The sequence below is a fragment of the Hippichthys cyanospilos genome, chromosome 17, assembly GCF_059441005.1.
Source record: "Hippichthys cyanospilos isolate Australia breed blue-spotted pipefish chromosome 17, RoL_Hcya_1.0, whole genome shotgun sequence".
NCBI lineage: Eukaryota > Metazoa > Chordata > Actinopteri > Syngnathiformes > Syngnathidae > Hippichthys > Hippichthys cyanospilos.
In genome coordinates, this window is record NC_142385.1 from 8,403,962 (window position 1) to 8,417,268 (window position 13,307).

The 13,307-nt window shown below is 42.4% G+C and overlaps 1 protein-coding gene across 2 annotated transcripts; it reads right to left on the reverse strand.

Annotated features, from left to right (window-relative positions):
- Positions 1–456: 456 nt before the first annotated feature.
- On the reverse strand, positions 457–12,484 carry LOC148409437 (cadherin-related family member 1a). 2 transcript variants are annotated; one of them, XM_088439543.1, is made up of 17 exons: positions 12,245–12,470; positions 11,850–11,945; positions 10,537–10,682; positions 10,410–10,460; positions 10,248–10,337; positions 9,647–9,733; positions 8,122–8,238; positions 7,265–7,408; positions 7,111–7,189; positions 6,915–7,015; positions 6,516–6,719; positions 6,249–6,401; positions 5,671–5,835; positions 5,415–5,482; positions 3,784–4,012; positions 3,170–3,424; positions 457–2,090 (listed from the first exon to the last, which is right to left on the reverse strand). In XM_088439543.1, exons 1-17 carry the CDS (start codon positions 12,303–12,305, stop codon positions 1,542–1,544), a joined length of 2,595 nt encoding a protein of 864 aa, XP_088295669.1. In that variant the 5' UTR covers positions 12,306–12,470; the 3' UTR covers positions 457–1,541. The 2 variants fall into 2 exon arrangements, with proteins under 2 accessions (XP_088295669.1, XP_088295670.1); XM_088439544.1 differs by having other exon boundaries at positions 1,944–2,940; positions 12,245–12,484.
- Positions 12,485–13,307: the final 823 nt, after the last annotated feature.

Genomic DNA, 13,307 nt, shown 5'->3' on the forward strand with positions numbered 1-13,307 from the left:
TGGTAAGGCAAAACCATGTAAACGCACGCATGCCTAATTTTTTTCTTTTGTAATTTTTGCAACGCTGAATTTCACAAAAAAAGCACAAATGATGCTCAGTCCCCGCAACAGAAGTTCCGGATTTACGCTTGATTTTTTTTTGTTATTTATATATTATATTAAAAACCGTGATCAAGGTGTTATCAACAATTTTTTTTTTCAACATCCTCCTTATGCAACGTGCTAATTAGTACAGCATGCTAACAGTCCTCTTGCACATTGTTGACGACATCATTGCTGTTCTTAGGTTTGCAATAATGGAAAGAAAATCAATATTTCTCCACCTCACTCCATTTTAATGAGTCCTTTGTAATCCTGTTGTGTCACAGATGACATTTCAGGCTTTTCATTAATCTAATAATCCGATCGACTGTAGCCTCTTGCACACCCGCCCACCAAAATAGAGCAGAGGCCCCATTATGTCGAAATATTTATTCAAAATCAATGAAATACAAAGACAGTACAAATATGTCACATGCAGACCAGGCAGAGTCTTTTATATTTCATGCCAAACATCGCTAAGTACTTTACAATACATTTACTAATACATTATAATACAATAGATCACATGACTTAAGATGCCTACGTTTGAAGGCATTGATGAGAAACACGGCAATGTGTATTGAAGTTGTATATTAAAGTTGATTTTTGTGTTTTAGAGAACCTTAAAAGTAAACACGCATGCGGTTGAAATAAGTGTAGATCAAACGTGTCATTTTGTCCACGTATTTATGAGATTTATATTTGATACATTCAGACACTCGAAACACTTGTACACAATTTGAAAAAAAAAATACAACCATATAAAAGCATGTGTTTTAATATAACTACACTTGCGAGTGAGTTTGTGTTACCGCACGATGCAACCGTGGCACATTAGAATCGTACAAAAAAAGGGGCAAGCTTACGGCGTGTTATCGTGCAAATTTAGCTAAATAACATCTCAGGCATGCTAAATGAACTTTAAATTTCAATTAAAAAACATGGTAAACAAGGACAGAACGTAAATATTGTGAGAAGCAGCACAAGCTTTTAAGCGGTTTTCAATTTTAGCACTTTATCACAAGCATTTTTTTAATGACTATTTCTTTAAAAAGAGAGACCACGAATGTACAGTAATATTAGTTACGGGGTAAGTCCTAATTAAAATATCTGAGTTGAGGTCTGTTTCGTTCCAGTCAACCAGACATACTGTACAGTATCTGTACACGTCTCAGTGGTTAAGATGATGACGTTTTTTTCCTCAAGATGGCAGTGTGGTGATTATCTTCAGCTCTAGTTTTCAATCATCTGTCCTAGTATTTTCCAGAGGACATTTTGCTTTTATTTAGAACATTTAAAAGCACCTAACTGCTCGCTCTAAGCCCCGTGGTAGTCAAAATGGGCTTTTTATTATTTAGAAGATCGATAATGAGCCCACCTTAAAATGTCAATTGCGATAGATGTGGTCAATACGTACATATTAATGCTTCAATGCTTCATTCTTCAGTTGCCACTTGTGGTTAATAGTAACCTTGGTTATTTTCGATAATTTTCTGCTCCAGCCTCATTTTTAACTCCGAAACCAGCGCAGAGCTCATGTTGCCCTCCTTGCGTCGAATCGATTTGCCTTTCTTTGAGCCTTTGGAGACCAAGGCTCCTGATATGGTGGGGACCGCGCGGGACCACTCGGGGGGTCTGTAGATGGCCGGGGCCGGCGGGGGCAGACACGGCGCGCAGGGCGGTGGCGGTGGCCTCGTTCTCGGGCTGCCATTCTCCTGCATGGGTTTACCCTCCTGATCCTCCATGAGGAACTTCTCGGAGGGGTTGCCAAATTTGAACCCGGGCATGTTGAAGGTCCAGGGCTGCTGGTTCCTGGCTCGCCTCTTGATGATGCGGCGTGCGGGCGTTACCCTGTTTTGGGACTTGACGTTGCGCATGTACATGGCCGTGGAGATGAGAACGGTCGCTCCTACCAACAAGCTAATAATCAATGTAAGCATGCCTAGTGCTTTCATGGGGTTGTCCCTACTTTTCATTAAAAAGGCCGCCATAGGCCCCTTGAGGGGAGTCTGCAAAAGAGCACAAATAAAATTGGAATCATCCAAGCGCCATACAATGAGTGCAATAGATAAACAAAGCGCCGGCAGAGGTAACCCAAACAACGCTACCCTACACCCCATTGTATCTTCTACCGGGGCTGTTAAACACACAGCCGAAAGGGCACAAAACCAGCTGCCATCTGCATGCTCTGACACGAGAAGCGATATGTTTGGGAGTGCATCTGGGAGTGCGTTGAGCTCCATGGGTTTGACTTTAGAGCTGCTGAGGGATGAGCCAATCAGAGTACAGGAGCATGTTTGTTTCGGAAAAACTTGATTAAGGCCCAAGGGAAAAGGTTGAAATGACACAGTTTGGCATCAGATTTCACAGATGGAAAAAGCTCTGTCATTTGTGGCAGTTATAGAAACTTTATAAACGTCTGTGAGGAATTTGTCCATCCAACGATGGCGCCCCAAAACCTCTGCCTAGCAGCTGCCACGGGACTTGCTCAGTAAAACGGTGTTATTGTACAAACTAGCGATTATGTTTTGGTTCCCGATTAGAAAAAGTCCTATAGAAACATGGACAAAATATCTAATAACTCTTTCAAACATGCTCTAGTACTCTTTCATTAGGCAAACCGGGAGACAAACACGACATGACATGGCGGTATCCCTTCCCTCACTTGGGTCTGCGAATCACTTTGATATAGTTACTCTCCGGGTCGATTCTGGACTTTTTCACCGCGTTACAGTACAAGATTGTGGATATGCAGACTGTTAACGAAATGAGGGTGATGACAAGGCTGAAACAAATTCCAAAAACGGTCAGCGGACGCTTGCTGAGGCCCAGGAAGTATGAAACAACGCGTCCCTTGACCTGGAAAGCACGATGCACAACACACAAGACCAGAAACAATCGTCAGCATGCCGAGCGACGCGACGAAAAGACAGGTGAACACATGGTTGCGTATAAATGAATGGAAACGTGAGCTCTCGTACAGTGAACCCCCGCCGCGGCGTCGCAACGCAACAATTTCTAAATCGGCAAGCTACAGCAAAGGACAGCGTGAGCCGCCATCGACCATTACAGTCTACGAGGGTCTTACCGCCTCTGTGATGTCGATGTTGACCACGGCGGTGGTGCTGAAGGACGGAGATCCTTGGTCTCGCGCCCGCACCACCAGTGACCACTTGCAGTCCTTCTGCATGGTGATGTTATGCACGATCTCCATGGATGTGATGTACGGCTTCAGCTGAATCTCCCCTGTTTTGGGGTCGATATCGAACGCGTTGTCGGGATCCGCCGTCATGATGGAGTACTCCACCACATTGTTGGGAGACTCGGCGTCCTCATCCACTGCCTGCGAGCGTAGAGCACTTAGATGTCATTCCTCACATTCGGCAACTTTTCCATCTTTTCGCAAGCAGATGTCTGCAGCTGGAAAATTATTTGATTACATATCGACTTCTGCTTTAGTCTACTAAATATCGTAGATTTCTACGCTCGAAAGCCCTGTCGAGCAAAAGTAGGAAACGTGTACAGAGAAGAGGCTTGCCTTGTCTTAGCTTGTGTTCTTTTTTATAGTCTCTCTCATTTATGTATCTCACACACACCTTTCTCCAGCCTTTTGTGATCGGAAGCTTTAATAGCCGTTAACTTTCGGTCGTTTGCACAAACTACTAAATATATCTACGAACCACTAGTATGTACATCACGCACCTCTACTTTGACGGGTGTTCCGATGATCATGGTCTTCTCTAGCAACGGGTCGTCAAATTCAGGAGGGTGGTCGTTCATGTCGAGCACGGTGATAAAGACTTCGGCAAGACTGTACTTTCCCTCCGAGTCCTGCGCCTTCACGTAGAAGTTAAACTTGGAGCGAACTTCGGCGTCCAGCGCCGTCCACGGCTGCGTGGAGATTAAACCCGTCGATGGGTGGATGGAAAACCTGCGCGATATCCCACAGATTTCCATTTCTTGTCATTGGGATTTTATCCGTAATTGCAGTGATTGACAAGTTTTCATAAAATAAGAACATTGATGAGCATTAATATATACGTTCTGCTACCAGCATTGAGATGAATAACAAATATTAGTGGTGAAAATGAAGCACCTGTGATCATTTTTTTCGTCTTATAGTTTAAAAATAAACAGTAGTGCTGTGGGAATGTTTTAAAATAAGTACATTGATGAGCATTAACATGTACAATCTGCTACCAGCATTGAGATGAATAACAAATACTAGTGATGTGAAAATGAAGCTTCATGAAGCACCCGTGATCATTTTTTATTCGTCTTGTAGTTTAAAAATAAACACTAGTGCTGCGGGAATGTATTAAAATAAGAACATTGATGAGCATTATTATGTATGTTCTGTTACCAGCATTGAGATGAATCACAAATACTAGTGATGTGAAAATGAAGCTTCATGAAGCACCTGTGATCATTTTTTTTTTGTCTTGTAGTTTAAAAATAAACAGTAGTGCTGCGGGAATGTATTAAAATAAGAACATTGATGAGCTTTAATATGTACGTTCTGCTACCAGCATTGAGATGAATAACAAATACTAGTGATGTGAGAATGAAGCTTCATGAAGCACCTGTGATCATTTTTTATTTCTCTTGTAGTTTAAAAATAAACACTAGTGCTGTGGGAATGTATGAAATTTACCCTGCTTCTTTGAACCAAAAGCACCATCTAAAGGAGTGCTTCATGAAACTTTGTTTGTACATCACTGTCAAATACATTTGACATTTCTGCATTGCGTAGACTAGACTTGGTTTGTTTTTCACCTTGCAGTACTTTTCCGTCGCTGATGATTTCAAGCTTAAGAGTTTTTAATTTAATGCATGAGTGAGAAAAACTTCAAGCATTCGCTGTACACTGTTCGTCAAACAACAACGATACGGTTGCTTTTGTTGTGTCTGTTTTAGCGCAAGGCTTTTTGCCATTTCTCACTGTGATAACTCACAAGTTACTTGAAAACTGCTAACTTTCACACAATTAACTCAGGTGGCTTCCTGCAGCCGAGCATAAATTTGCACTTTCCCTTCTCTACACACGCGTTCTCACTTCGCTTCACCGCTATGTCTCGGGTTCCAGCTGTCACCCTGTATGTTAATTGGCTCTTCCGACGTGAGATTGTACCCCCGTGGACTATTTTTAACCCTCCGATCCAATTAAGAGATGAGCCTGAATCTGGCAGCCATCTTAAGGGCGAGGCTGTTTGTGTAGTGCGGTATCCAAATAAATCAGTTTTCGGTTCTCTTTATTCTGAATTGTAATTGTGGACAAGGACCTCCTTTTTCCAGATCTCCTCATGAAATAAACAAACCTCGTGTTTACTTACAAATCTGATCCCGATCCATAAATGCTATATTCGACTTCACCCCAGGGTCCTGAATCGGGATCGTTTGCCTTGCGGAAGAAGGAGGAGAAAAATAGTGTTGCCAGTTTCAACATAGTCCCGCCTTTGAAACAAAACAGTCAACATACGTATACGGATTGATTGATGAATCAAAATGACTGTTCGGAGTGGATTAATACTGTTTTAAGAAACAAATATTAGAATTTCAGTTGTGAACCTAAGAGAGAGGATGACTTACTGTAACAGTGGAAACACTGGTGCCCCCGGGTGAGTTCTCTGCGACCCTGGCGATGTAATACTGCGACGTGAATTCGGGAGTGTTGTCATTAGTGTCCAGGAGGTTGATCACAATATCCGCCGTGGCACTGAAGCGCTCAGGGGTGTCGAGCTCCACCGCCAGCAGCTGTAAAAACAATCATTCCAACAACTGTTTGTGAATAATAAGTTTGTGAACTGTTTGTGTATAAGTTTTTTTAGAAAAGATGAAGACTTTGCCTGGTCAGATCAAGACATTCTGACCGGTCTATTTATTTTCCTTCCAATAGCAGAAGGTAGCTGACAACTTTTGTGACTCTTGAATTTGCCTTTTCCCCAACTGGTCAGTAAGTTCCTTCACTGACCTTTGGGACGACAAAGTGTTGCCCGCAGCTGTTCCATACGATCAAGCATTTACCAACCCGTCAGCAAATTGCGATAATTGATCATATATGTTTAATAGCGATAACTTGTATACTTTCCATCCATGACTTTACTGACAAAAGCATGGAGATGAAAACAATTATGCTAATTCTGGATTGATATCATTTCAGTCCTGACCTTAAATGAGAGGGTCGGTCCTTTTTCGTAGTCGATGCCAGATGTGTCCTCAACAATGATGGTCACCTGAGCTTCGTTCAAAACAGTCTGTGGCACCACCCGGAGAACTCGGCTTGGCCCCACCAGCCTCAGTTTGAACTTGGCGTTTGCTCCCTTGGAAATAAAAATGACTAGATGCATATGGACTATATGCAGACCGAATTTTGTTGCGTTAATCCTAATTTAAAGCAATAACAGAGCATAAAGTTTGCCGCAGGGCCAATGTACTTGATCAGAATCGTTGACGGTGATCTTGAATCCACGCAGGATCTCGCCTGAGGGAGGGTGCTCATACATGGTGACCTCGAACTTGCTCTGCGGCCCGTTCTCGCCGTAAAATGTGGGTGGGTGGTTGTTGAGATCCACTACTCGTACCATCACTACGGCGACGTCGTAGTCCTGCAGCAGATCCTCGGCTCCCACCTCAGATGCCTGGTTGGGAATGTTTGACAGTCAGGTTGCATAAACATTTGTTTTGAATTCAATGTAGAGGTACACGTGAAAAACCAAGCCTTCATATTCAAGCATGGGAATATTATGCAAATTGCACAAACGAAGACCAACGCTCACATTCAAACCTCAGGATTGTAAGGCAGAATTGCGAACCGCAAAAGATAAAAGTGCTACCTTGACTTTAATCTCGTAGAGTTCGTTTTTGAGCAGGGAGGGGTGCACGGTCAAGGTGATGCATCCGCTGGTGCTGTTGATGTCGAATACGCCGTCACTTCCTGTAAGAGAAGGTTCGTTATCATGGCCAGATACACTTTGCCCCCGCATGGGTTTAGAACGTTCCAATTGCATGATGGTTTTAAACTGCTCTTACCATCGATGATGGAATAATAAATGGGGTTGGGATTGCCTTGATCACCATCTTTGGCATACACGGTGAAGATCTCTGAGCCCTAAATGATCAAAGTTGGGTCAAACTAGTGCATTTCCTCATATGGGATGGTGCGGAGAATCGGTGGTCAAATTACAGGAACGGAGACTTCGTAGATGTAGCCAAAGTAAGGCGTTCCTACGAAAGATGGAGGCATGTCTTGAGCGTCGAGGACGTTGACCGTTATGGTGGCGGTGGAAGACAAAACCTGATGTTTGCCTTTGTATTTCCCTCCTCCGTCCTGAGCAAAACAGATAAAAGTGTGATAAAGATGAATCATTTCATTCTGAATGAACCCATCATGCAGTTTTGGTTGGGAATGCTGGCGGGAAGCAGAATTGAGAAAAAAACGCTACACAGAGGAAGGCCGTAGCCCAGATTCGAACCCTGACCCTAAAAACTGTAACCCCTTTTATAACTTTTAAAAACATCAACTATGTTTTGTATACAAACAATCAACAAATATGCAAAACTGAGCCTGGATTACTAAAACTGGATCAGGCCTGTTGCTATCTCCGCAATCCTCCTTAAGACCAATTAGAATAAGCTAGAGGTGGTTAACAAAGACAATTCATTAGCTGTCACACAAATAAGATTGAAAGTTGATCCCTGACCGAACTTGCCGATTCAGTTTTCCAGACTGCTTTGACGTGAATCCATTTTATCTCTATGATTTCAGACAGTGTAAGCATAGTTTTCATCTACTTATTAATCTGTGATCGATAACTGATGAATTGCTCCACACAAAGGAGCTGTTTTTTCAAACAACTCCCTAAAAAGGAGACAAACACCAAAGAAGAAGTTAGGCCAACGCCCGGCAGATAAATTTGGGATTGGATAATATGTGAAAAAAGGCGGGGATTGCGGTTTATGCGAGAACCTTCAGGGTGCTAACAACTCGACAACAGAGCATACTTTTTTCATCATAACTAAGTAAACATTCGGTTCGCTCACCTTGGCAACCACTGTCACAAAATGTGTGGGCGTGGTCTCAAAGTCCAGCCACTCGCCCAGTTTTACCCTCAGGATTCCGCTATGGGCGTCGATGGTGAATTTAGAGAATGGCGTGGGCTGATAACAGACAACAGCACAACAGGTTCAAATTCTGGTTCCTCTAATCACTGACAGCATGGACAGACATTTGTCACTCACGTCGTTGGTTTACTGGAACGGAGCAAACATAAGCCCTTATTAAGCTCTCAATACGTTGCTCAAAATGTAATTAAAATTTAATCCCTCCAAGTCACACATTTCCAGACTGCTTGTTCGGCACGGGATTAATCCTTTCCTTCCACACGCTATTCCATTACTTAAATTACCGTTTTTATCAAGGGGTGGGGTGAGGGGTGATTCCCATTCCATCCCGATGTCAGATGCTCATTTTGCGAACTCTTACAGATCATGCTTTGAAAATCAGGAATGTCTTTGGAAATGCGGGGACCACGTTTCACTCCTGGTAGAACACTAGGAGTTGAAGGTCTAAGAAGCTCATTGTGATTATCTATACCCACAGATGTGTTCCTAATTATTCAAAGTATGCAGTGAGAATCACTGATCCCTACATTTTCAACAATGTACTGCATCTAAAGCCATACGGGTCCAGGATGACTTCCTGTCCAGTAATACCACCCCAAGTCCCCCAGGTCTACCCAGTAATATTCCGAGAAGGTTCATTCGTATTTTGGAGCCAAGTCAGGACTCCATACCAACTCGTCAAGAGTCAGGACTGCTCTCCGACCAAATTGCAGTCGTATGATTTGTTTTACATTTCATTTAACAGCAGAGGGTTCTGGAAGAAAGTTCTTGAGCCCATTGCGACTCACTCTGGACCTTCATTCAAGATCCGTTCCTGACCTTTCATTCCTCATCACAACATACAATTGAACAATTCTCCTTGAATAGTCTCATTCTTACCTAACCTAAACAAGAATTTAACAGCAGATGACTTCTGATGGACGGATGCTGCGGAACATCTTGATCCTTGCTTCGAACAACCGCTACCTCCACAAAGGAAGCTCTTAATTTCTGTTGACCCTTTTACGGTCTCACTTATTTTGCTGGGGTCACAGGTCAAAAAATAAAAGAGAACCACTGGTGTTAAAGTTCATCCGTCCATTCAGCTGGGACTGTGCAGGATTATAGTTTATTCATTTAACCTGGTCGGGACAGAAAATCTCTCCCAGTCCCTCCCAGTGGAACTGGAGACTGGCTGTTCTAACTAACTCCGTGCTGCCCCCGCAAAGAAAATCCAAATCCAAAAAGAAGGAAGGAATCCGCAGAAGACAAAATCCTTTCAAAATGGAATTCTACCATTTGGTTCTCGCCTTCTCTTCAAAATAGAGCAGCTTTGGATTTCTTAAAAATCGAATGCAAAATAAATCCCACGTCGCGCCCAATATCATCAAGCGGGGGGGGGGCTTAAATGTAGCAGCTTCGCAAGGGAGCATCATCTGCATAACAGTGAAAGCTGGAGGTTCACCTGCAGGGAATAGGAGACGCTGCCTCCTGAGCCCATATCTTTATCCCGCGCCTGAACTCTGTAGAGGCTGCTGCCTGCCACAACATCCTGCAGAAAAGCAAAGCAAGAACATCAAAGGGCTTCACTATTTCACATTGGTTGTCACAAGATCTTTTTACCATGATGTCACATGTTCCTCTGATTGGTGGAAGACCATTTTGGGTAAATGACCTCAGTGCTGATGCTATCCTTCAAGTTTGCTTTATTCTTTTACAGGGGGCTACTACAACAACGTGGTAGTTGTTTAATCTCTTCTTTACAACATTCTATCTTTTCATTTTGTTTTATTTCAGAAAAAAATATATAAACCTACCCTAACCCCCAAAAAGTGATTTTGCAGTATTTTGTCCAACCCTTTGATCTTTATATCAAAGAATTTCACCTCAAAGGTAACACGTTAGACATTAGGGAGCTGAAATTTCACCCAGATGGTGACAGCATGTCAAAGTTCAACATGGGACCACCACTTAGTGATCACACTACCAGGAGTGTGACATTCAAATACAGTGTGGAAGAAAATGACCCAAAAATGGTCAAAATACTCCAGCGGGGTCAACCTTACCTCGGGGATATCCACGCTATAAGGCAAGTTTTGAAACTCGGGAGGTTCGTCGTTAGCGTCTGTGACAAACACTCTCACGTTTTCAACCACCTGAAAACCAAACACAAGACTACTAGAAACCGACAGCGTGGAAACACTCGTAAACTGCCATCGCTTGCTTACTTTATTACGCCCATCTGTTATGCTGACAAGCGCGGAAATCTCATCTTGTTTCTGAAAAAAGATGAACAAAAATTTGTCAGCTGCGGCAAACTTTCTGAGAACGGAAAACGTCCCCTTACGGGCGCACCTCTCGATCCAGCTCCAGGACGAGGGTCACGTTTCCCGATTTGGGATCGACCCTGAAATACTCCTTGGAGCCCATTTGGAACGTTAGACCGTATCGTATGGGATCGCCCTCGGGATCTGTGCCATTGAGGACATATATCTGCGTTCCTGGATGGGAGTCATTGAAAATAAAAAGCATGTTGAGATAAACGTCTGGAGCCTATTCGATTTGACTTTAGGTGAGAGGCGGGATTCGCTCTGGACTGCTCAGCAGCCAATTGCAGGGCACATATGAATACGGGCCAATAGGAGTGGACCACTTGGTGAGAACGCCGATTTACAGGTGAGTGAGAAAAGAATGAAAAAAACACAAATTGATGTAATAGATAAAGAGGTGGTATCGGTTCATTTTTCACGTCTTGTCTGAAATTCACAGTTTTGAAGCATGAAATGCAAAATAAAACCGAATATCATGCTGCGAAAGTTTTGTTTTGCCTTTTTTTCAATATGAGGGTTCCGGTTATGCTCAAAAATTCATTGGGAATAAAAAAACTTTGAGCTCGAGTTTTCCACACATTGTTTTTCGACCTACAACAAAACAAAAGGGACAATCAAAAATGTCACCAAGTGCTCCCATTCTATTGTTCCGTACCGATAAATTAACCGTACTTTTCTGCGTTGACATTCCTAGCTGGACGTTTACTCGTCTTCTATCACAGATTGTTAGAATCTTGTCTTCCCGTCTTTGTCGCATTATAAAGAATTTTTGAGCATCCTAAAGTCCAGCCAAAAGGGCCTCACAGTTATACATCTTTAGTGAGTGTGAGCGATGCCGTTTATCAATTTGGTTCTTGTTTTGGTTTACGTCTTTGTGGTCTTGTGAAAATTCCTCTTCCAATTGAAAATACGCAGAAACAAATCCCGTGTGCTGCTCGTCTGCTAACTTAAATCAAGGATGCATGACTTCTGCTGCAATTCCTTTTCCTTTTTTATCATTTTGCAGAAATACATCAGTGGAGGGCGGGTTGAACAAGTAAACAGCTTCAAAGAGACAAAGGTTCTTAGGAACTACTTTCTCCTCTATATTAGCAAGAAGATTGCACTTGCCGAGGTCATGAGTTGGTTATTTTTCAATATATGGTGAGTTGTATTTGCTTCTGTGAAGGTCGGACAAAAAAAACGGATTTTACCATGTGGAAAAAATGTCAGTGTCATCACCGATTGAACTTTTGTGCCAACTATTGTGTCGCCAAGTGGCAATCCCTTCGCTATGGTTTTATTGTCGAAAAATATGATAGAAGGAGACATGAGGAAGCAAAAAAATTCAACTCGTACCGACTGGTGTGTCCTCAGAGATGCTGAACAAAGCCATATTCCCATTTGTGCTGCTGGGTCCATTGTCGTAGAAATACGGCGCATAATCCGACTGTCCTTCGCGGGAAAACCAAACGGGTGAAAAATTAGCAACGGATACAAGTTTTCTTTTTGGGTTTCGATGTGATCTTTTATCTAAGAGCAACTTACTCGCTAGAAAAGTGTCAGGAGGCGAAAGCAGCGGTGAGAAGAAACAACGGGGACCATCGGTGAATGTGAAATGATGCTTTTAATTGAATTAGAATGCAACAACAACCCCGTTTAAATATAGTAGAGTAGCGCCACTAAAGATGGAGCATCCCTCCAGGGATTAAGCGCCTAAGAAGTCTTAACAAAGACGGGAAACAAAATCTTACCCCAGCTGAAGTGTAGAAGGAGGACAAACGTCAAAAGCGACCTTTTCTTCTCTTTCATCATCCTGGTGGGGCGACGAGGCCCGGGTGGTTCATGTGGAAGGCTCCTCGGGGGCGCTCGGGGCGGACGGCGAGCCGTGTGACCTTCTTCGGGCGGCTCAAGAAGGGAAGAGGAGGCTGGGACTCAAGGAGCTAATCCGGTGACGCGTCCCTTCCCTCGCCGTATATCTTCTCGCTACGCAGCCGGCGCCTCGCACAACGCCTCGCACCTTTGCATGGGAGCCAAAATGCAATGACACTTCGTTTACGCCGACAGAAATTTGGATACCATGCAGACCATTTATCACCGGTAATGCCGAGGGATCACATTGTTAAAAAAAACAGTTTTACCCCCTCCGTGCATTTTCAAATAGGACTGGAATTTAATTTTGCAATAAAATATATGTATTGTAAAACAGAACAACATTAATGCTTACTTTAAACATTTATTGTTATTTGTTGGTTTTTAAACTAGGCTTGAGGTTTCAAGGAAGGACTTCAAATTAGTGTTAAGATTTCACACTATAGTTTGAAAATGCTCTTCTCCCCAAAATCCAACAATGTATAGCTCAGTATTTTATTTGTAACAAGAAGAATGACTGTGTATAGTGAGAAGTTTTTTCGCAAAAAATATGTATAGTAGTATAAAAAAAGACAAAAACAAACATGTATAGTAAGGCTTTTTTTCCTCACAAAAAGGCATTTAAGGCAAGTAAGGCATTTTTTCACAGATTTTTTATTTTTTTTTTACCAAAACAAAACAACCATGTACTTAAAGTATGTATAGTAAGGCATCATTGTGTCAAAATCAATAATAGATAGCAAGGTCATTTTTTTTCATGGAAAAAAAAACTATCATGTATTTTATAAAAAAAAAAAAATAAAAAAAAAATCCAGATAAATGACTGTTTTTTTTTTTGACCATAGAACTAAGGTGTTTTTTCCACAAAAAGACAACCCTTTTTTCTTCTTTTCTCTTTTTCATTTGTTCCAAAAACAACCATGAGGTGCCCCCCCCCCCAAAAAA